The following is a 22,711-nucleotide window of genomic DNA, read 5'->3' on the forward strand; positions in this document are numbered from 1 at the left end:
GAGCGAGATGAGCGCGCAACCCCAGAGTCATCCGTGACTGGACCTAACGGTCAGGTTTACCTTTACCTTTTACTTTATCCTCATACTCTACTGTTCAGCTTCCCATCCAGCTGTCAGACTATTTTAAACCATAGACCTACATACTGCTGAATTGAATTGACAGAGCAGCATTAAAGGACTTGGACTGAGAAGCCTTAGAAATGGAGGAAGGACACAAATCATGTTTTCAGGGCTACACTGCTTTTTACCTTAGGACACTGCTGCACAGGAAAACTAAGCATAAGGGTAAGGTAAAGCCCAGAAGCAAAACTGACGTAGCTCTGTACTTGTCCTGTATTTAAAGTCATTTTCTGGTAAAGCTGGGGAGAACTAGCTAGCTTGACGTCATCTGCTTATCACAGGATCAACAGATTTGGAATATTAGCATCAGGAAGTTACAGTGTTTCCTCCTGACTTGCAACAGGAGACTCCTTTCACTGCTATGGTGCACAATCCACAGCTAGAGCAGATTTAAAAGGAAGTGGGAAACTATATAAACTAATATAAAGAATAAATCTTTAATGATTTTATAGACAAGAGAGAGATTAATAACTTAAAAACGAAAATATCTGACATCATATCCCAGCTCCATAATTCAACTACCTCAAAAAGCAATTAAGGGATAGCATTAAAAAAGTTAATTAAAAACACTGCAACCATGTCAGTCAAGTGTGCCCTTTGCACCTCGGTCCACTTAAACACATGTCACCTTGACCTGTAACACACCAATGCAACATTTTTGGTCAATATAAATCAAGTACACACTAATTTATTCGGCCAGTGTCCAAGTATCTGAATCAACATTAGAAATCTAACTAGTACTTGCTATTCTGTTATTGACAAAGGAAGCATATTTAAATGATAACAAGTGCTCATGGGTGTCATTTTGAAGTTAAATTGTTCCCCAAGGATATCTTTACAAAACGTCTACATTTAAAGGTCATTCACTGCCAAATTATGAACAACTGTTGCATTTTTAAGTAGAGGTTCAATAGTTTGGAGACCCACTCATCAATTTAAAGTGGCAATAAAAAGTTTAGCCGTTGACTGGTATTAACTGAGGAAAACAAATATCACCAACATCTTGTCAAGCACAGTGTCAATTTGACTTGCTTAAAAGGAAAAACGTACAAGGCGATCTCACTGTCAAATGGTAAGCTTTGGAAGTCATGTTGCTGGCTCCCGACATAGCCAACAAGAGAAGGTCAAAATTGGTGCTGTATAACTGGGCAGCAAGGAGGAGAGGTCCAGCTTAGGAACATGCGAAGCTGCCATTGGTCCATTTAACTAAGTACTACAATGACAGGCTGCAGCTCTTCCAGAATTTCAGCAGCAGTCTTTTCTGGTCCTACATGGAGACACTGGAAATTGGACCTAGCACTATTTGCATACAAGTTTGCCAAATGAGCTACAACCCTAAATTTTACCTTCTCCCCAACATGCCAGTTTTGCATTTGGAGGGATTTTTCTTTCCTTATGGAGAAACATTCACTCATGTGAGTCCCCACTGAAGAGCAGGTCTAACCCAATGGTTTTTAATATTTAATCCACTACTGCCCACCAAGTATACAACATTAGCATCAAATGTCTGCTGAGCACAAGACCCTTGTGGCCAATATGAAGTTTGGTATTAGTAGACAGCTAATTCAGGCAGCCATTTCTTGCCAAGCAGATGAGTGGATAGCTCAGCTGGTTAGAATGTGGTGCTTATAATGCCAAGGTTTGTAGGTTCAATCCCCATGGGACAGCTGCATATTCCTGCATTGCAGGCAGTTAGACTTGATCAGTGTTTGCCAAATTTGGGTCTCCAGCTGGTTTTGGACTACAACTCCCATCATCCCTAGCTGGCAGGGACAGTGGTCAGGGATGATGGGAACTGTAGTCCAAACACAGCTGGAGACCCAACTTTGGGAAACACTGGACTAGATCATCCTCAAGGTCCCTTCCAACTCTACAGTTCTATGATTCTATGACTGTGCTGAAGGCACATTTGACTAAATATAATGAGAGGAATGGCAGAAGCAGATTCTGCGCATGTACCTTTTACTGAGGTGAGTATTTAGCATTTAAACCCCATTGTCATGTGCTACTTTATGTATATGGGGGATAGAGAGGTGTCTGGGATTTTATCCTCAGGGCAGGGGATGAGTAGTAGATCAAAACTTTCTTCTGCTGAATTTCAGATGGCATTTCAAGAGCAGTGAAGGAGCTGTCAAAAATACCCCTAATGCTTACCTTTGCCTCCCCCAAAGCTCTGGATTCCCCCCCCCCCCATTTGTAGATAGCAGCTCTACGCCCTCTGGGCAAGAACCACTAGTTTACACTCAGCGGCAACTAGACCCCAGTGTCAGATCACAAATTATATGAAGCAATATGGAATACAGAAGCACAAGAAACTCTTGCTTCCTGCTACAATGTGTGAAATGGGACTTGAGCATGACACTTGTAATAAGGTCAACGGTCATTGGAAACTCTAGGAACTGACTATGAAAAATGCTTATCCTGGCTTTACAAGTGTCAGATGTGGTTTTGGTTTCTCTGCTATATCTTAGGCAGCACTTTTGGGAAATATGCTAGCTCTTCCTTAAGACAGTTTGTTTCTTGCTCACTGCAGTAGCCAATATCATTTTAGAATATTATTTCAGCTAAACCAATAAACAAATTATATCAGGCTTATTTTCTTGAGATAAAATAGCAGGTGGTGAGACAGTCAAAACAGCTTTTTTAAAAAAAAAATAGCATGCAATTGCCGCCCCACCGCAGCAGCTTCACTTACAATTGACAAGGATCTCTGTGCAACTTAGTTGATGCCATCCTTCTTTGAAAACTCTGAACATGAAAGCAGTTGGGAGAGCTCTGACACTTTTTGCAAGCTGAGAACCTGGTACTCAGAAGCTGTTGTATCGCAGCGAGTTTTTATCTCGCCTTACTTAAAAGAACTTAAACATGAGTTGAAAACCCATCCCAAGTCACAGAGATGTATTCTTCCCAAGCATGGAGCCACTGCCAACAGGGCCAATAAGCATATTTGTTTAGCATACCTGGGCAGAAGCCCCCAACTTCACATAAGCCCTCTGCACATGCTCAAGGGGACATTATCGTTTCTCAGGGGCCAGAGTTTTGGCAAAGAAAAAGTGGCAATGCAACCAAGTCTAGGAAACGACCCCAGGTACTTTGCTTCTGACCTGGCTGATGCCAATTCTACCAGTCTACAAGAAGGCTGATAGCCGAAGAATTTATGCTTTTGAATTATGGTGCTGGAGAAGACGCTTGAGAGTCCCATGGACTACAAGAAGATCAAACCTAGCCATTCTGAAGGAAATCAGCCCTGAGTGCTCACTGGAAGGACAGCTCGGGAAGCTGAGGCTCCAATACTTTGGCCACCTCGTGAGAAGAGAAGACTCCCTGGAAAAGACCCTGATGTGGGGAAAGATCACAAGGAGAAGGGTATGACAGAGGATGAGATGGTTGGACAGTGTTCTCGAAGCTACCAGCATGAGTTTGACCAAACTGCGGGAGGAGGTGGAAGACAGGAGTGCCTGGTGTGCTCTGGTCCATGGGGTCACGAAGAGTCAGACACGACTAAACGACTAAACAACAACAGAAATGGCCTGTCCATTGAATGTCCAGTTCCCTGCGAGCAAACTCCATTAAATCAGGTTATCCCAAACTTGGGTCTCCAGTTGTTGTTGTTTTGGACTACAGTTCCCATCATCCCCCAGCCAGCAGGACCAGCGGTCAGGGATGATGGGAATTGTAGTTCCAAAACAGCCAGAGACCCAAGTTTGGGAAACCCTGCATGAAACAGTAGCCAACGCACCTGACTTGTTTTTCTCTCTTACCAACCGGCATAGGGGGAACCTCACACCGAAGAGCTCTCGCCTTACTATTGCGGGTCTTTATACAGCCTTGTAGCGCAGGACGCAAAACTGAGGGAATTTGGCTGGTGCTTAGAGGTGCGTCTCACAGCTTTTCCCGCACCACCCCCTTAGGGCGAATGGAATGCGCCATGAAAGCCTCACGGCGGCCCGAGCTGTACCAACCCGCTCCTTAAAAGGGGGGGGGGGAACGGAGGGTAAAGAAAGAGGAGGGAGAGTTTAACCTCGCCTTTTCCCGCCCACCACTCACCGTATAGCCCCTCTCCAACTCGCTCTCCTCATAGCGGAACGACGGGATGAAAACCTCCATGGTGCGGTCGCTGGTGCGCAAGAGCGCAGGCTCCGGTTATGGAAGCGACTCCGGGACGGGAACGGGGGCGGGGGAATGGGAAAAGGGGCGGGGAGAGCGCGCGGCCGCGGGAAAGGGGCGGGGCGGGGGAGCAGGAGACCCTCCACGGCCCCGAGGAGCGCAAAGCCTGGCGGAAGGCGCCGTCGGCCAGCGCCAATCATGTGACTGGCAGGGACAGCCTTTTCCTATTTCTATGGGAACCGCCGATGCTCCCCACGTGATTCCTGGTGCAAGATGGCCCGGGAAAGGGGAGGGGGCCACGGGGAGAAAGAGGCAGCGGCCGCATCAGGAGGGCGATATGCAATGATGATTTCTACACACGAGAGGAGTTTCCCTTCAACAAAGTGGAGGATCGTGGGAACGAAAATAATGAATAGAGTTGGGGCATAACACAACTGATCCCACTGTGAATGGTTCACTTTGAGGTTGTTGCTGTCGTATTATCATGGAGGAGCCGAATGATGTTCACAGATTTATCTGGGCAGCCAATTTTCAGGAGCACAGGCATTACGATTCACAGTGTCGAAGGCCTTAGGTCAATAAACACCATATGCAGAGATTCAACATCAACTTCGTTTAACTGGTCATGTTGTGCCTTCCAAAGCAACTAGAGTGGTACCTCTGGATACGAACGGGATCTGTTCTGGAGCCCCGTTCGCATCTAGAAGCAAATGTAACTAGCGATGGCACGTCTGTGCACGTCGCTTTTCACCGCTTCTGCGCATGTGCGTGACGTCATTTTGAGCGTATGCGCAAGCGGCGAAAGCCGGAAGTAATGCGCTCCGTTACTTCTGGGTTGCTGCGGAGCGCAACTCGAACGCGCTCAACCCGAAGCGCATTCAACCCGAGGTATGACTGTACTCGATTCCAAACTTAAAAATGGAAAGCGTAATGCTGGTGGTCAACAAAAGGTTTAAAGACTCTCAAGGCAAACCTAAAAAAATGTAGTATTAACACAGACAACTGGGAAACACTGGCCTGTGAGCGGTCCAGTTGGAGAACAGCCTTTACCAAAGGTGTCATGGGCGTTGAAGACGCTCAAACTCAGGACGAAATGGAGAAACATGCTAAGAGGAAGGCATGCTTGGCAAACCCTCACCATGATCAACTCCCGCCCAGAATCCTATGTCCCCACTGTGGAAGGATGTGTGGATCCAGAATTGGCCTCCACAGTCACGGACTCACTGTTAAGACCATGTTTATGGAAGACAGTTTTACTCAGCTACGAGTGATCGCCAAAGAAGATACAATGATATACAATGAATTGCAAAAAAATTGTTTAAAATAACCTTTTCTAAAACAAACAAACCCAGAAGCTTTCCTTTTGGGAATTATAGGGCCAAAGCTGCCAAACTGCATAGAAATTTATTCATGTATGCAACTACAGCGGCAAGAAGGTTACTTGTCCAAAAATGGAAAGAAGTCGTCCCAGCAAAAGAAGAATAGATACAAAAACTTATGGACTATGCAGAAATGGCAAAACTTAGCGGAAAAATAAGAAATCAAGATAAACTTTTTTTAAAAGAATGGAAATGGTTTATTGAATATTTACAAGTAAACTGTAAACAGATTGGCAGGATTATTGTAATAACCCGCAGTTTGATAAGAGTATATATTTAAAGTAGATGAGTAAATAAGTAGATTAAGTTACAGATAGGTAGCCGTGTTGGTCTGCCATAGTCAAAATAAAAAAATTCCTTCCAGTAGCACCTTAAAGACCAACTAAGTTAGTTCTTGGTATGAGCTTTCGCGTGCATGCACACTTCTTCAGATACACAAGTAGATTAAGTTAATTTGGAATATGCAGGAAATATAAAAAATAAATCCAAGGAACCGCAGAATGAGGGGGAAGGATGTCAAATTTTGAAATGTTAAAATGATTGTAAAATTATTGAAATGTATAAAACTGAAAATCGTAAGAAACCAGAAGCTTTTCTTTTAGGAATTGTAGGTGCCAAAAGTCCAAGTGTATGCAACTACTGCTGCACGGATGCTATTGTAGCCCAGATATGGAAAGAAGGCACAGTCTCTAATAGAGAAGAATGACAGATTAAACTGATGGATTATGCAGAGATGGCAAAACAAACTGATGTTTGTTTGCTTGATGAATGTTTGTAAATTTAATTATTATTTTTTAAAAGGAGGATGTCCTCCCCTCTAGCGTTCTGGCACTGGTGGTGGCTCCAGGGAGAACACCTTGAGGAAAAATGGTAAATTAGCAGGATTGCAGTTAGAGCTCAAAAGCACTTAGCCCACAAGACAAACCTAAGAAAAGGTGGAGATGCACAAAGATCAGGGATAGATCAGTCAGCAGAGCATGAGACTCTGTCAGAAATGGTATCTTTATTTTTCTTCCATAATGGTAAGCTTTCTTCAATGATAGTATTTACTTGTGGCCATAAGAAAGGTTACTTGCATGCCCTCCAACATTTCTCCAAAGAAAATAGGGACATCCTATGCTATTATTATTATTATTCCCCATCCATCTGATTGGGTTGCCTCAGCCGCACTGGGCAGCTTTCCACACACACACACACACACACACACACACACACACACACGTTAAACATTAAAAAACTTCCCTACACTTGGCTGCCTTAAAGGTTGTATAGTTACTTATCTCCTTGGCTCAAGGGTCTCATGATTCCATACTCTACGATGAGAAGAGGGATGTCCTACCATACCCTCCAATGCTTGTCTGATGAAAATAGCAACACCCTAAGGAACAACAGGGTATTATGGGATCAAATCAGAAACCAGGACAGCTTCTGTAAATCCAGGACTGCCCCTGGAAAACAGGGACACTTGGAGGGGCTGTACTTGACCAAAAAACCAAACAAAACCTGACAACTAAATTTAAGGTTTTTTTGTTTTTTTTTAAGTTATCCTCTCATTTCTCCATCTTCTTCTATGCCATTTATATAAAGGACATTATTGCACCTTATCAGAACACCCAGGTGTCCATCAATATATTTGTATTTGCAAGCTGCATATTCATGTAGCCATTGACAGACGAGGTAGCCTTTGTATTCCATTCCCCACTTCAGCTTCACCATCACTTGCTTCCCAGTCATCCAATTTAAGAAGGGTTAAGAGGCAGACTCATAGCAACCCTGGGTTCAAGCCCCATGTTGCGGAAAAGATTGCTGCACTGCAGGGTTCTGGACGAGATGACCTTCGTGGTCCCTTCCAACCCTTGCGATTCTATGAAGCCTGTCTTCAGACCAACCAGAAAGCACTTTTAGTAATTTTAGTGACCTCACCAATAAAGAGTACTGTGCTAGTGGCATTTAGTGGCTAGGGTTCATTCTTGTATAAGCTTGTAGTTACAAGTGGAACGAGCCTTCTTTATTCGTATCGCCTATAGATGTCCCACAAGTAGTGGTTTTGAATTATCCTCAACTCTTCAGGGTGAATTTTAAGCAAAATGAGAAAGGGGGCAGCTAAAGGAGAGAAGCGGGGAGTCAAGGGAAGCTGGGAAGATAGTGAAGCCGAGCAGTTTGCAGGTAAGATACAAGGTAGGTGGTGGAATGCTAGACGTAAACACATTTTAATTTGCACTCCTCCTGAAGACTTTCAAACTACTTGGCTTTTTGCAAAGTGCCCTGCTTTTCTCTCTTTCCCCTCTCCACTTGGGTTAACATCCACCTTGAAGGGCAATTCTAGGTAACATACCTTTTAAACTAAAAATAATTGCCTTTCTGTGGATTCCACCCACCCTTATAGGTCAACATTTCCACCTATAGCTATGCTGTATGGGCTCACAACATGTGGATTAATTTCTCCACCATTCATCTTCCTCATTCTACTGTACTTGGATCTGTATGGGGAAAGTCTCATTAATGGACAGCTCAGACAGAGATACTGCAATTGACTACCACCTGATAGTACCAGTTGCTCTTGTTCATAATCACATAACTGTGATGCTGTTAAAAAGGTGAATGTGTGTTCCTGTTACTTTTTCCCTGCTTGGACTCCAAGGAACCATAGTAGACAGTGCTTTGTTCTTGGAAACCAGATGCACGTCTTGCTATATGCCCTCAGTATACTGAAGGACAGGAATGAGCAGCTTACTATTTTGTCTCCTGCAGTAGCAAAAGAAAGCCATAAACCCACCACAAAGGCCTTCCAAAAAGCAAACATTTACAGTACAGTGGAAAATCAGAAGTGGAGGGCAAAATCACAGGGGAAATTATAGTAGTAAGTACTGAGCAGTAATGGGTGGGTGGAGGTTTGGAAGTTGCTGCTCTTCAAAAAGATTCAGCTCAAAACTAAATTAGTTCAGGAATCTGTTTCAGATGTTGCACTGCACATTCAGTGTCCAAAATCAAGTTCAGTGGTACCTCAGGTTACATACGGTTCAGGTTACAGAGTCCTCTAACCCAGAAATATTGCTTCAGGTTAAGAACTTTGCTTCAGGATGAGAACAGAAATCGTGCTCTGGTGGCGCGGTGGCAGCCGGAGGCCCCATTAGCTAAAGTGGTGCTTCAGGTTAAGAACAGTTTCAGGTTAAGAACGGACCTCCAGAATGAATTAAGTACTTAACCCGAGGTACCACTGTAGATGGGTATCAAAAACATATACAGTGGTACCTCGGGTTAAGTACTTAATTCGTTCCGGAGGTCTCTTAACCTGAAACTGTTCTTAACCTGAAGCACCACTTTAGCTAATGGGGTCTCATGCTGCCAGAGCACGATTTCTGTTCTCATCCTGAAGCAAAGTTCTTAACCCGAGGTACTATTTCTGGGTTAGCGGAGTCTGTAACCTGAAGCGTACGTAACCCGAGGTACCACTGTATGCATATTATAGACATAGCTTCATGAGAGAGGTGTGCAGAGTAGGGAAGATTTGAATTTATCCAATTTTTAAACAAGCAGTTTAAAAGAGCTGCAGAAATTTAGCATTAACCCCCCCCCCCAATATAATGCTATGAATACTTAATAATTGTAAATAGGATTGTTATAATTTCAGTTCCTGGTTTTGTTAATAAACTAAGCCCAATTGAAATGTATTCCCCCCCCTGGTGTTAGGATATAGACAATTATGATCTGTGCAGACAGGAAAGAACATACAAGGGGTTGTATGCAAAGCTGACCATACCCCACAAAAGATCAATTAAATTAATGGGCATTACTTAAAGTTAGGTGCATGGATTCCAGTGGATCTACTCCAACAAGAACTCAGTTGGATAAAACCCAGCGTTTCCCCCCCCAAAACAGGAAACACAATTTCCTGCTGAGGAGAGAAATCTTAACATCCTCAAATGTTACTTTATCAACAATTTGTTAGTGTAACTATGCTCTTAGGTTCTTTTGCAAGCCCACAATTCCTCCAAAACTGAAACTCTGTTACTAGATGTTGGTTTGCAGGTTCTATTTTAGAGTGAAACATTTGTTACATTTAAGTCAAAGTCTGTAGATTTAGTACAGTCATACCTCGGGAAAAATATGCTTCAGGATAAGTATTTTCGGGCTGTGCTCCGCGGCGACCCGGAAGTAATGGAGCATGTTACTTCTGGGTTTCGCTGCTCGCGCATACGGTCAAAATGACGTCACGTGCATGTGCAGAAGCGGCGGGGGAAAAAGACACAGAGGCATACCAAAAAATGAATGTGTTTGCATTAGGGGATGTTCTGAAGTAGAGGACCTTATGCATTATATCTTGCACTGTCCTTTATATAATGATGCAAGAAAAAGATTTGTAGTACCTATAATGACAGGGTCCCCTGGCCAGAACCCCTTTGACATGATTTTATATCTCCTCGCAGACACAGATAAGTATGTGACCTGGCGCTTTTTGCAACTGCTGCTAGGAAAATTAGAGCAAATTATATAGCCAAGGTAGCCCTTAACTGTAGAGGAGATGAATTCATATGATCCTATCTATCTACCTCAGCCTATGCTCTATCTTTGTTACCAAACTCTGAGTATAAATTGCACACTGTATTAATTGATATTGTTTTTAACATTAGTGACCATGTGATGATTTTAGCTTATGAATGTTATTGTTTAATGTTTTTATTTGTACATTGGGGTACTTTTATAGCTCTGTTTAGAGTACGTAATGTTTTAATAATATAAATGTTTTAAGTCTTTTTTATAAATTCAGTATATATATTTTTTAATTGTCAAATAATTCTGTGTACATTGCGGCAGCCTTTGGCTATGTGCAATAAAACTGACTGCGACTGAGACTATTCAAGTGTAGTTGTTTAAGAAATCCATTTTTTAAAGAAGCTAGACCATGTAAAAAAGTGTTCCTTGTTAGGAAAACTAATCCAAATTCTTCTCAACCTAAATCTGCATAGCTGCTACAACTACTGAGTGCCAAATACACTTAAACGAGCTAGGAAATGAAGAACAAAATTAAGGATTAATGTTTCACAAGGTACATCCCTTTTATTACTGAAATCACAAAATCTTGATTATGTACAGGAATGTGTTATGTGAACATTAATAAATGCAATTTGTTTCATAAAGATCAGGTAGACAGAACATAGAGTAAAGAACAAAAATAACTTTCTGGCCTTGCATCGCACATTTTAGTGCAAGTATTAAGACACAATAGTGTTCAATTCAGCAAGTATTGCAGAATGTCATGCCACAGTCCACTTCAAAGAGGGTCAGGACATGCAGCTGTTAATAAAATGCTGTAGTATATAAAAAGCCACATGTTAAATTCAAAATATATAGTGGTTTATTTGGATAATTTTAAAGTGATTTTCACTATGGAATTTAGCTCAGTTGGGACAAACATCCAAAGAGTCTTCATATTTTGGAAGAGTCTTCTTCTTCTTCTTAGGCAATGGCTTTGGCTTCAGGTAGGAATGCCTCCCAGTATTTTATCAGCTTGGGAAAAGAGGAGAAAAGATTAAACATTTCAATTACTTACAAAATCATCACCAGTTGCTTTACTGCATCTCAAATGGCAAGAAAGTCCTTCAATATTATAGTATCACTTTCAGAAGCTTAGACTCTTTTCTTTTCATGCAACTATTAAGTAAATAAAAGTCTGAACTAGGCTGCTCCCTTCTTCCCCTAAAGAAAAATGCGTTCTTAACGGTTATGGTACAAACAAATCTGAAACCACGTTTGCTTGTAAAATGTACACACCAGCTTTCATTTTAAGATATACCCAATTTATGCATTACTCATATGACCCAAGCCTACCTTTTATCCAACTGTGCTGTGCTCCACTGACATTAGGAAAGATTTTTTTATTTTTTAAAATGTCTTTCTAAAATAGAAATGCTATGACCAGCTTTATTGTTCAGAGTTGCAGAATATTTACATTACGTAAACTTATTAAAGAAACAAAAGTGCAATGTGATATTTGCCTCTACAAATACGTTACACAGAACACACTGAATTTCTCTGCCAGCTCCCTGCTGAATTAGTAATGTTTAATCAACCAAGTAAGAAAGACTAGAAGAGACAGACTTAAAGAGAAGCTCCTGAGCAGCAGGGTGTGTATGTAAAGTTCTTTTAATTTATTCATCCAGAGTTAGGAATGAAAACCCCACCAAATGAATTACAAACACAGATATCAAGTTTACCTGTTGTTGTGTTTGCACTAATGATTCCAAATACTTGATTATAACAGTTTTGAAGTCTCTCACGCGTTCTTTCTGTTAGCACACAAAACATAATCACATATAGAAGAAGTTAGCCAACATTTTTGCTCCGTCATGATTTTCTGAACGTTTACATTGTTTATTGATAATGTATACGTGCCTCAAATCTTCCTACTTCTTTGCGTATTGTCTTGGAGATTTGTTCAAAATCCCTTTCTCCTTGTAGAACTTTTGTTTCCCACTGAAAGAGAACAGGCACAAACAAAGCTTAAATACGAAGCATTCAAAAGCTCCCTGCTTGGTAACATTGGCCCAGCCTTTTACAGCAGGGGTGGCTAACTTTCTTCTGCCCAAGGGTCACATGCCATAAATGGGTGTGTCTAATATATGCATTATACACATACAGCAGACATGCAGGCACACAGCAGTCTCTCTCTCACCTCTCCTGGATGCATTCGGAAATGCTGCGTTTTCCTTTGTGCTCAAGATCCACTGTGATCTGTGCAAAGCAAGATCCCCATCACCCCTTCAATGTTGGGGTGGGCTGGGCGAAAATGTAGCCTTTTACTCTAAAAAGCAGGCAGAGGGCTTAATTATGGCCCTGTGGTTCTTAGCACTAAGATCAGGATAAAGGATCAGAGGCTCTCTAAGGAGCAGGTAGAACCAACCAGGAGATTAACAACAACAACAACAACCACATCTCTTAAGGACTGGCAGGCCACTTCCTGTGCTTTGGGCAGGTCAGATGCAGGCTGTGTGATAGCCACACATCCTTTGCAGGGGTCAGCAAACTTTTTCAGCAGGGGGGCTGGACTATATTTTTTGGGGGGAAATGAACGAATTCCTATGCCCCACAAATAACCCAAAGACGCATTTTAAATAAAAGTACACTTTCTACTCATGTAAAAACACCAGGCAGGCCCCACAAATAACCCAGAGATGCATTTTAAATAAAAGCACACTTTCTACTCATGTCAAAACACCAGGCAGGCCCCACAAATAACCCAGAGATGCATTTTAAATAAAAGGACACATTCTACTCATGTAAAAACATGCTGATTCCTGGACCGTCCGTGGGCCGGATTTAGAAGGCGATTGGGCTGGATCCGGCCCCCGGGCCTTAGTTTGCCTACCCATGCTTTACAGGGTTGTTTAAGGATTACTAATAATTACACATGAAGCACTTTTGTTCACCATTAAACATTTAATAAATGCCACAAGAGTCTACTGTGAGGATTGCCAACACATATGCCCTCTAATGATAAACCCACTACAGTTCAGTTGAGTCTGTAGACTATAACAGGCAATGCATTGCTACTGCTTATTCACCGTGTATTCTAGCTCAAGACTAATAGTACCATTTGGTCCCAATGCTTGAAGTTCAGGCTAAGCTGTAAAAATGACAATACTAATTGAAGGAGACATGTGTATGTACTGAACTGTAGTGTCTATAGGCTGGAGAAAGTTGGCCGCCTTTATAATGCTCCTCTCATAATACTCTTGGCTATTGTTAGAGGCTTTGGGTTTTAAGAACACTTAAAAGTGAACTGTAACAGGTTTTATTTTAAGACACTAACTGAAGCCCAGGAATCAGCTGTCAGATCCAATTGCTTCCCTATGAAAACAAGCCAAGAGTACACAGCAGAAGTTCAGAAATATCTATTACGGTGTGAGGAGCAAAGGAAAACTCTGCCTTTCTCCAAAGGTCCCTAGAAAAGGCACCAATGAGCAGAAATAAGGTTACAGCACAAAATATGCTGAGCAGTAAATTACTAACGGAAATTAAAAGGGTTTAATTGTGAAGCAACCAATAGTAACTTGGGCATACACAGTTAACCCCAAAATGTAAGAAGATTTAACTTTCAAAACTCTTTACCCCTGTCAGATCAAAGTTACACCAAGCACAAATGTGTAGAGTCACAGAAATAGAATTAATCTGGTGGCAGACACCCTAGGCCAGGGTTTCCCAAACTTGGGTCTCCAGCCATAGAAACCAGCTCCTGTGGGCCAAGGGATCTCCCCCACAATAAAATATTTGAGGGGATTGCCCCCCCCCAGTTGATGAGCATGGCCATTCAAATGATGTTCATGCACTGCTCCATGTGATCAATTATGTGACGCAGGGCTTACCTGCCCCCCCCCCTGCAATATTTTATTCAAGTTGGCACCCCTGTCTCCAGTTGCTTCTAGACTATAATTCCCATCATCCCTGACCACTGGTCCTCCTAGCTAGGGGTGATGGGAGTTGTAGTCCAAAAGACCCAAGTTTGGGAAACCCTGTCCTGGAACCTGCAATCCTCAACCTGGTGCCCACAGTTCGTATACTCTGAGCATTGGCCATACTGGCTGAGTCTGATGTGAATTGCCATTCAGAACTGCGAAAAGGCACCAGGTTGCAGGAAGCTGCCCTAAGACGTAGGTCTCCCACAACCTGATGCCCTTCAGATTTTTTGAATTGCAGCTCAGACTGAACACAGCTAGCTTAAGGTTTACGATGTATTAGTGGTTCCGTGAAGCTGCCCTTTAATATTAAACATCCATATTAAATACTTCATTTTTCAGTTTACACACAAATATATTTGGCAGTGGGCCACTTTGCATGTAATGATAAGGGCACACCAGCAAGCGTGTGGGTTACTGGAGAAAAGACTGTGGCTGCTTTGCTTCTCCTCCTGACATTTTGCTGCTGCCAGTGTTCAAAACTTCCATTGTTCTAGGCGTATTTCGCAACAGGAAATTTCATTAGCACAAGCAGTTTCTGAGCTCTGGGCACAGTACTGCACCTAAGATTTCTGATTAAAACTGCAGAGTAGAAGGAAAGGAGGAACTTTTCCTGCCTCCCCATTTCCAGCTCCTCTCTGAAGACTGCAGAAAAGACCTTCTTAATAATATTAGGGGGGTGGGCAGGGGAAGGACTACTAGACCATGTGAAAAGTGAACATAATGTTTTAGATGCAGTTCATTCATTTTCAGCTCTGTATTCTTGTTACAAAAAAGCATGCCTAGACATTCTGTTGTTGCGCCCATAACCTAGGTTTAAGGTGCCATTTAGCTCCTAGCTGTCATATCTCAGTTTCTCACACTGGCTGCTGCACTGCACTGCACTAACCCATGGTTCTACTTGCATGCTGTCCAAACTTGGGTCCATGGTTTAGTTCTCTAGATAGAAGCAAACTTAAAACTGTAACCATGGTTTTCAGAGCTAAACCATAAGCCTTGGGTTCAGATGGCACACTAAGCCAAACCATAGCTAAGCAAAGCAGAACAACTTGAGGAGCAAAGCAGCCATGAATTCCTCTCTGGGAGCCCACACATTCCCATTAAGCCATGATTCTTCGTTCATGTGCATTAAGACATGACATTGTTTAGTGTCACATGCAGAAGAGGTCATCGTCCACCCTACAAAGAGTCATTTCCAACAGAGAGAATTCCACCAGAAGAATAAAGATGGACTGAGCTATGTGGATATTGCAATGAGCATGTCAAACTGGCCATACAAAGCTTCCATCACAAAAGCCACAATGGAAGGCTTTCCAAACACATGCAGGCAACAGCAGTGTGATAGCAACTTTATACAAGGAACTCACAACATGAATGCAACTTTTACCACCAAGGCCTTTAGAAGAGAACTTAACTGCGATCAGACTTAGCATTTTGATTCTGCACACTTAGAAATAATCTTTAGCATTAAAAAGAGGATTAGGCACCAATTCACAAGTCATTAGCACGTCAAGTTCACTTCAGGTTTAAGCTCCTAGTGCTCCAAGCAGCAGTCATGTACAGAATATGTTGTGTAGGATTGCAACGGCATGCAACAAACTGCTAGTGCAAACAGCAGCCAGTACAAGAGGGCTTAACAAGAGTTCAAAGCTGCACCATGCTCATATTTGATTTTCACCCTATGTGGCTAAAGGGTGCTTATATACCAAATCTCCTTTTATGGGAACCGAATCTAAATCTATGTAATGGGATTTTGTGGGCATTCGCCCTACTAAACAATCAGGAGTTTGTGCCCCCTTCCTCATCCCTAGCTTAAATAAGGCTACTGGAAGTGGCAGACTTTGGGCTCTCAAATTTCAGTGGTGCTCTGCCCAACACTAAAATTTGTGGTCCCCCTCACCCCAATACCTCTTGCACTGCATTCCAGAGCATTTTTATGGCACCCCCTGCAGCACTGCACCCAGGGCAGCCGAACCAGTCACGCTCCCATAAAACCACCTCCGGGGCCAATAAGTCATGCTTGAATCCATGTAAGGCAGAAGCCCTTTGGGTGTTTCCTAGAACTGGAAACTTTGGCTGTTCTGCACTGAGTTGCACTATCCTGAAAGGTGCAAGGACATAGTCTAGAAATGGTCTTTAACTCCCCTTTGTCATTGGAGGCCCCAGTAACCCCAGTGGCTTGGACTGCCTTGTGCCAGCTTCTGCTTATATATCAGCTACAACCATTCCTTGACCTAGATAGCTTTGCCACTGCAATTTATGCACTGCTAACCTCAAGAATGGGCTGCTGCAATGTTATTTATGTGGGGCTGACCTTAAGGCTGGTCAGAAAGCTGCAGATAGTGCAGAATATAGCAACTGCTATGATGCTAACTGGGACGCGGGTGGCGCTGTGGGTTAAACCACAGAGCCTAGGGCTTGCCGATCAGAAGGTTGGCAGTTCGAATCCCCGTGGCAGGGTGAGCTCCTGTTGCTCGGTCCCTGTTCCTGCCCACCTAGCAGTTTGAAAGCATGAAGTGCAAGTAGATAAATAGGTACCGCTCCAGTGGGAAGGTAAACGGCGTTTCTGTGCGCTGCTCTGGTTTCGCCAGAAGCAGCTTAGTCATGCTGGCCACATGACCCAGAAGCTGTACGCCGGCTCCCTTGGCCAATAAAGCAAGATGAGCGCTGCAACCCCAGAGTCGTCTGCGACTGGACCTAACAGTCAGGGGTCCCTTTACCTACCTTTATGATGCTAACTGGGGCACACTATTACACAAACATTACACCACTCTTAAAAAGAGTTGTCCTGGTTACCTGACCAGGTTTAAGGTTTTAGTCAAAGCCCTAAATAACTTGAGCCCAGCTATCCACAGGAGCACCAACCACACTACCCTGACCAATAAGTAGGAATGCCTGGTGTGTCCTTCCTGGCAATGCCACAACCTGCAGAGATTTGTCTCATGGCGATGATGGAAGGACCTTTTCAGTTGTGGCTCCTTTCTATGGAAATGCCTCCCTTCTAGTCTAAGGCAAGAGTATCAGTGTGTTGTTGTCATTGCTTGTAAGAGTGTTCTGATCTACTAGCTGCTATTTTATCTTGTACTGCATATTTTATTTTATATTTGTTTTCCTTATTATTTATCACCTTGCTATTTCAAATGAAAGGAACTAGAGAAACACATAAATACTTTTAAATATATATTAGTATTAACATTAAACCCTGTTAAACCATTGCCCCTCATTAACCATAATTTGCAAACTGTTTCAAACTCTCCCTTCAGTGGGAAAACCTGACAAGTGTTAACTGCCAAACCCTGTACCAACGTTATACTTAGTTGCAATTAAGATAGCAGAAAGCAGGCATGATCAAAGAGCCCATTCTCAATTATGTAGCCACAGGTAAACAATCAGGAATGCTGTAACTGTCCTTGTCTATACAGAACTACTGCATAGTTGGAAAAGCTACCATTCTGACCCACAGGACTCTCAGCTGAAGAGAATGAACTATTTTGCTGTTTCATAAATGGAGAACTTGCATATTCTTATACTGTGATTAGTTGCATTCCTTATGCAACTTATGAAGCAGCCAGAACAGGAAAAAGAAGCATGGAAATAAGTTATCCTACCTCTTCGATTTCCTTAGTGAAGCATAACAGAAAAAGTGCAGAGATTATGATAACTTCAAAATGTTTTGACAGTTTTACTGAAGTTATACCATACATATATAAAAGGTATATATATATATATGGAAGGAAGTGTTCCATCAGTAAGTAAAAACATTGAGTATTCACCATGATTTTGCAGGATTATGTGTTTTGGAAGTACGTACTTGACTGCATTAGCAGAGAAGCAACTGACCTTTGTCTCAATATATATATTTATTTCAAATAAATGGAAGTCTCCCACTCACTTTGTAAAACATCAGAATGAAGGCATGTTTCAGAATCCATAGAAGCCTAACTTAAGCATGAAACTACTGAACCATTTGCTGCTCTGATAATGGAACACACAAGCAATGATTAAAATTAATAAAAAATAATGCACTCAAAGCCAATGAATGGAGGGGAAAACCGCAGCCTTACATAGGAAAAGCACTGTATTCCAAAATTTACCTCTTTGATTTCATCTTTCGCTTGTTGCAACTTGTCAGGCTTGTTGGCGAGCTGAAGTTTAGCTTCAGCCTCTCGTTTTTTCTGTAACATGACCTGAGCATCCTGCCATTTCTGCCAGCATTTCATTCGATGATCAAACACTCCCTGTAAGCAATAGTGTTGACAACTGAAAAGTGATGAGTCTTTACAAAATCTTAGACTTAAACAGGTAAACATCCTGTCAATATTAAACTGTGCTTTGGCCATCATCTACCTCTCATATTAAAGCCATCAAAATAGCAAAAATCTCAAGAATCTCAACAGGTAAAAGTTTGATTCTGATCACATGCCACATTAGTTTTTAAACAGTATGAGACCATTCGATAAAAATCCAGTCTAAAAAACCAGGCAGAGGACCTTCTTGGTAGTGGCACCCGCCCAATGGAATGCCCTCCCAACAGATGTCAAGGAGATAAACAGCTATATGACATTCAGAAGACTTCTGATGACAGCCCTGTATAAGAAAGTTTTGAATGTTTGATGTTTGACTTTGCTTTTATATTTTGTTGGAAGCCACACAGGGGGGCTGGGGCAACCCAGTCAGGTGGGCGGGGTACAAACAATAAAGTTATTATTACCTTTACCTATTATTATTATAATTTGAACTTTGACCCATTGGTTTTGATGTCTACAAATGTTAAAATTTCGTTCATCTTGCATTCAAAGGGCTGTGTAAAAAGCTGTAAGTGCTGTTCCAATATAATGACAAATAGGGGCTTTAGGATTATAGCCTCAGAAGATGTGAATTAATCCCCTATGTCAACAGCTGGGTGTGGTGTGGCATGTAGTATCTTCTCTCTATCAGCAGAGCAGAGTAACACTGGCAGGGTTGTACCAGAAACAGCCATGATGAAACGCCCTGAAACAGGAAGTGTGGAGATATGATGCTGGAGGCTTCAAATCCACTGCAGCCCAAGTCCCATGGAGCCAATCATGGGGGCAACCTCGGCTACATCCATCTTGAGAAGGAAAAAAAAAGAGAAATCCAACTTCTCGTCTGGCTGCTGGAACTGGCAGGGCTTCAGATGCAGTAGAGGATCTGCTGCTCTAGTTTCTTGATAGGATTGCTCTCTTAAACCCAGCACTTGGAAGTATTTTACAATTAATATAACAAGATGGATGTTGAGGGGAAACTGTCCCTGAAGAACCTAGAACACTGTTTCCCAGACCTGGGTCTCCAGCTTGGGTCCCATCATCCCTAAGCTAGCAAGAGCAGTGGTCAGAAATGATTGGAACTGTAGTCCAAAAACAGATGGAGACCCAAGTTTGGGAAACACTGACTGAGAATGAGCACAACCTAGTCAAATCCACAGAACATTTCTAACTACGGATGGGAAACTTTTGACCTTCCAGATGTTGCTGAACCATAGTTCTCATCAGTTTCAGCCAGTGTGCCCAACGATAAGGGATGAAAGAGTTGCAGTCCTGCTTCATTTAGAGCAGGCTTCCTCAACCTCGTCCCCTCCAGATGTTTATAGACTACAATTCCCATCATCCCTGACCACTGGTCCTGCTAGCTAGGGCTCATGGGAGTTGTAGGCCAAAAACATCTGGAGGGCTGAGGTTAAGGAAGCCTGATCTAGAGGGCCACAGGTTAATCATTCCAGCTATAGACATTACTTTCTGTTACAGAATGCCATCCTGCACACGTTTATACAGTGGTACCTCGGGTTACATACGCTTCAGGTTACAGACTCCGCTAACCCAGAAATAGTACCTCGGGTTAAGAACTTTGCTTCAGGATGAGAATAGAAATTGTGTGGCAGCGGCGCAGCAGGCCCCATTAGCTAAAGTGGTGCTTCAGGTTAAGAACAGTTTCAGGTTAAGAATGGACCTCCGGAACGAATTAAGTACTTAACCCGAGGTACCACTGTACTGTGCAAACACTATAACCTTCAATGTAAATATTGTCTTGCAAGGTCATTAAGTAGTTTTTAAACCGGGCTTACTTTTACTGCACCAATAAGGCGAACATAGTCACTGAGCAACTCAGAGAACACATAGAAGTCAGCAAAAGCTTGTTCTTGATGCAGCTGATCAATTTTTTCTTCAACTTCAGCAAGCTGAGACAAAGCTCTTGATAAAGCAGTGTGGTCTTCTGAGTTCCCTAGCATGGCAGCACTTTTAGCAAAGGCAGCTGTGTTGGCTGAAAGTTCTGAAACAAGAATCCGTCTAAAGTTGATGTCAGCTGTCACAATGTGAGTCACAAAATGCAAGTCCTTTAAATGCTACTTTGCATACAATGGCATTTTCGTGTACAGAGATAGAACAATTGGCTTGAGGGGGAAAGCTCAACAGAGCAAAGAGAAAGCTTGCTTCAAAGTAATTCAGCTTAATAGAAATTAACATTCATAAACTTTGCTGTGTACTAGAAGATAGTTTTGATAAAAAAGGATTTCTGTTGCCAACAGTTGTTAAATAAATCCATTTAAAAAACACCTGCCTCTTTCTGCAAGTCTGTGACCTCATATAATTGGCATTGTGTAAAATGTCATAGTCTTTAAGAATAAGCATGCTTAAAACAATATCTGACTAATACAAAAATTTAAAGTTAACATTTTGCCTTAAAAAAACAGGTTAACCTATTTCTCATTGCAAGAAGAAAGTGGGGAGAGATATCTTGCTAGAAATCAAACACTTGAGAGGTGTCCTATTGTGTCATTTATATTGCAGCATGTAAAGACAACTTATACCTGCCAGACGCCATGCACATTTATGCACAATCCAACTTGCGCTATGCAATTAAGTCTACTGACTTTAAGTTAGCCCAATGCTTAACTCTGATAGAAATCCATTTAGTTGCAAACTGGTATGTTTGTGTTTTATAAACCTATAGGGTTTATATCCAACCAAGTTAAACTCAGATTTGAGCCACTGAAATGTATGGACTTTGATTCAATGCATCTACTCTGATTGTGACTAACGTATCGCCCATAAATGAGCATGCATTGTTCAGGAAATGTGATTTAGGAAATGAAAAAAGCATAAATTGACGACACAAATAAGTTATTTTGTAAGCTTCCCTAAATCCCCTAAATTATGGTGTGTAAGCTCCCCTAAATTCTAGAGCGACATTTTTTTTGAAAGGTAAACTGAGCATGGTTCCACATGTGTTAAAGAAGTATTTTGTATAGGTTCCTGCTTCAGTGCACTAAGAAGGGTTAGGTGTTCCTAAAATCTCAGGCAGAACAGCTGTAACCAGATATTGTGCAGGTGTGCCTCATTGACTATGCATCTAGGTATACTAATCTGGTAGCAAATTTCATTGAAAAGTCTTGTGTTACCGTGCAAAACATACATGAGTTGGGCGAGATACTTACTATACCTGGGGAGGAAGAAAATAATGTATGTGTTATAATGAATTCATACTATAGTACATGCAGATACAAAACAGTACTCTAGTCTGAAGAAAGAAAACTTGGAACATCTGATGTGATGCAAAGGGTACAATTGCCTGAATAAAACAGCTACCTTTTCTATGACAGACCAAGGCTTCTACGCTACCGTGAAGTTTCCGGAGCTGCTGATCCAAATTTTCAAATTGTTGCTGTTTTTCTTCAAACCACTGGCAAGAAGTGAAATTCAGCCATTACAAATTACGTTACTATTGCAAAATACAACCCCCCCCCAAAAAAAACCCACAACCCCACCCCCCCAAGCAGGAAACAAATTAACTGGGTCCAAACATGGTAGCCAACTGATTCAGTTGAGAACCCAAGCCAATAAGTAAATTAATATCCCATTTTCTACTCCTACGGTCTTAAAATGCAACTGTTGAGGCTCATTAATTCATCTCATTATTCAAGTCGAAAAATCAGCTCTTACTGCATCCGATTCATTCATCTTGATCGTCATTTTGTTGACAGCGTCGGCAGCCTTGTTCACCATCCTCAATATTCCTGCTCCACTCAGAGCCTGAGTGTTAACTGCTCTCGGCAGCTGGAATTGAATGACAAATAAGTGCAAACAAACCGGTTAAAAGGCTGGAGGTTTAACTGGGCACCAAAGGGACTGAAAAGGATGTAGTGTTTTCTTCCCCCTCGTACATTTCAATATAGTGGAACCTAATTTCTTAAATTTACTACTTTTACATTCTCAGAGGAAAACTTAAAAAAATAGACTTTCAATTTGCTTTTCTCCTGCACCTTTACATTTAGATGGAACACAGAGACCATTTGTCAAAAGTTGTTACAATGCCGCCAAGTGCCTTAACTGGTCACCTGTATACCAACCGCAACAGTGGCTTTTAAGGCTGCTCTGCTGCTGTTTCCAAGTTACAGGTGCAGCAACAATCTGTCTCAAAATGCTTCATAGAAAACACTGCGTCTATCTTGCTATACAAATATAAAAGTTCCTCAAAGATAATGAACTGCTATCTATACTTTCCTGAAAACACACGCAAATATTAGCCATAGCAGTCTTTTCACTAGCCGTTGTAGCCCAGAAGTATGGCGAAGCACTTTCAAATCCCACCCCGCAAAGGTCGCTACAGGACTACAAAGATCCTCTGCCTATACCT

The 22,711-nt window shown here is 42.0% G+C and overlaps 2 protein-coding genes across 4 annotated transcripts in view; both read right to left on the minus strand.

Annotated features, from left to right (window-relative positions):
* Positions 1-4,386, minus strand: part of SNX24 (sorting nexin 24) — a 79,178-nt gene extending 74,792 nt beyond the window's left edge. Inside the window, exon 1 of one of the 2 annotated variants that reach the window (XM_081213946.1) lies at positions 4,168-4,386. In XM_081213946.1, coding sequence (XP_081070072.1) covers positions 4,168-4,227 — 60 coding nt within the window. In that variant the 5' untranslated portion in view covers positions 4,228-4,386. The remainder of the gene's footprint in view (positions 1-4,167) is intronic. The other variant, XM_081213947.1, reaches the window with a different exon arrangement.
* A 6,252-nt stretch (positions 4,387-10,638) lies between these two features.
* The window catches only part of SNX2 (sorting nexin 2), a 28,803-nt gene continuing 16,730 nt past the window's right edge, over positions 10,639-22,711 (minus strand). Inside the window, exons 9-15 of one of the 2 annotated variants that reach the window (XM_081213754.1) lie at positions 22,018-22,131; positions 21,664-21,757; positions 20,142-20,347; positions 18,154-18,297; positions 12,000-12,080; positions 11,822-11,893; positions 10,639-11,114 (exon numbers count right to left, since the gene is read on the minus strand). In XM_081213754.1, coding sequence (XP_081069880.1) covers positions 11,064-11,114; positions 11,822-11,893; positions 12,000-12,080; positions 18,154-18,297; positions 20,142-20,347; positions 21,664-21,757; positions 22,018-22,131 — 762 coding nt within the window. In that variant the 3' untranslated portion in view covers positions 10,639-11,063. Of the gene's footprint in view, positions 11,115-11,740; positions 11,894-11,999; positions 12,081-18,153; positions 18,298-20,141; positions 20,348-21,663; positions 21,758-22,017; positions 22,132-22,711 lie in introns of those variants that run through there. The other variant, XM_081213753.1, reaches the window with a different exon arrangement.

Source organism: Podarcis bocagei, assembly GCF_964188305.1.
Source record: "Podarcis bocagei genome assembly, chromosome: 11".
NCBI classification, from domain to species: domain Eukaryota; kingdom Metazoa; phylum Chordata; class Lepidosauria; order Squamata; family Lacertidae; genus Podarcis; species Podarcis bocagei.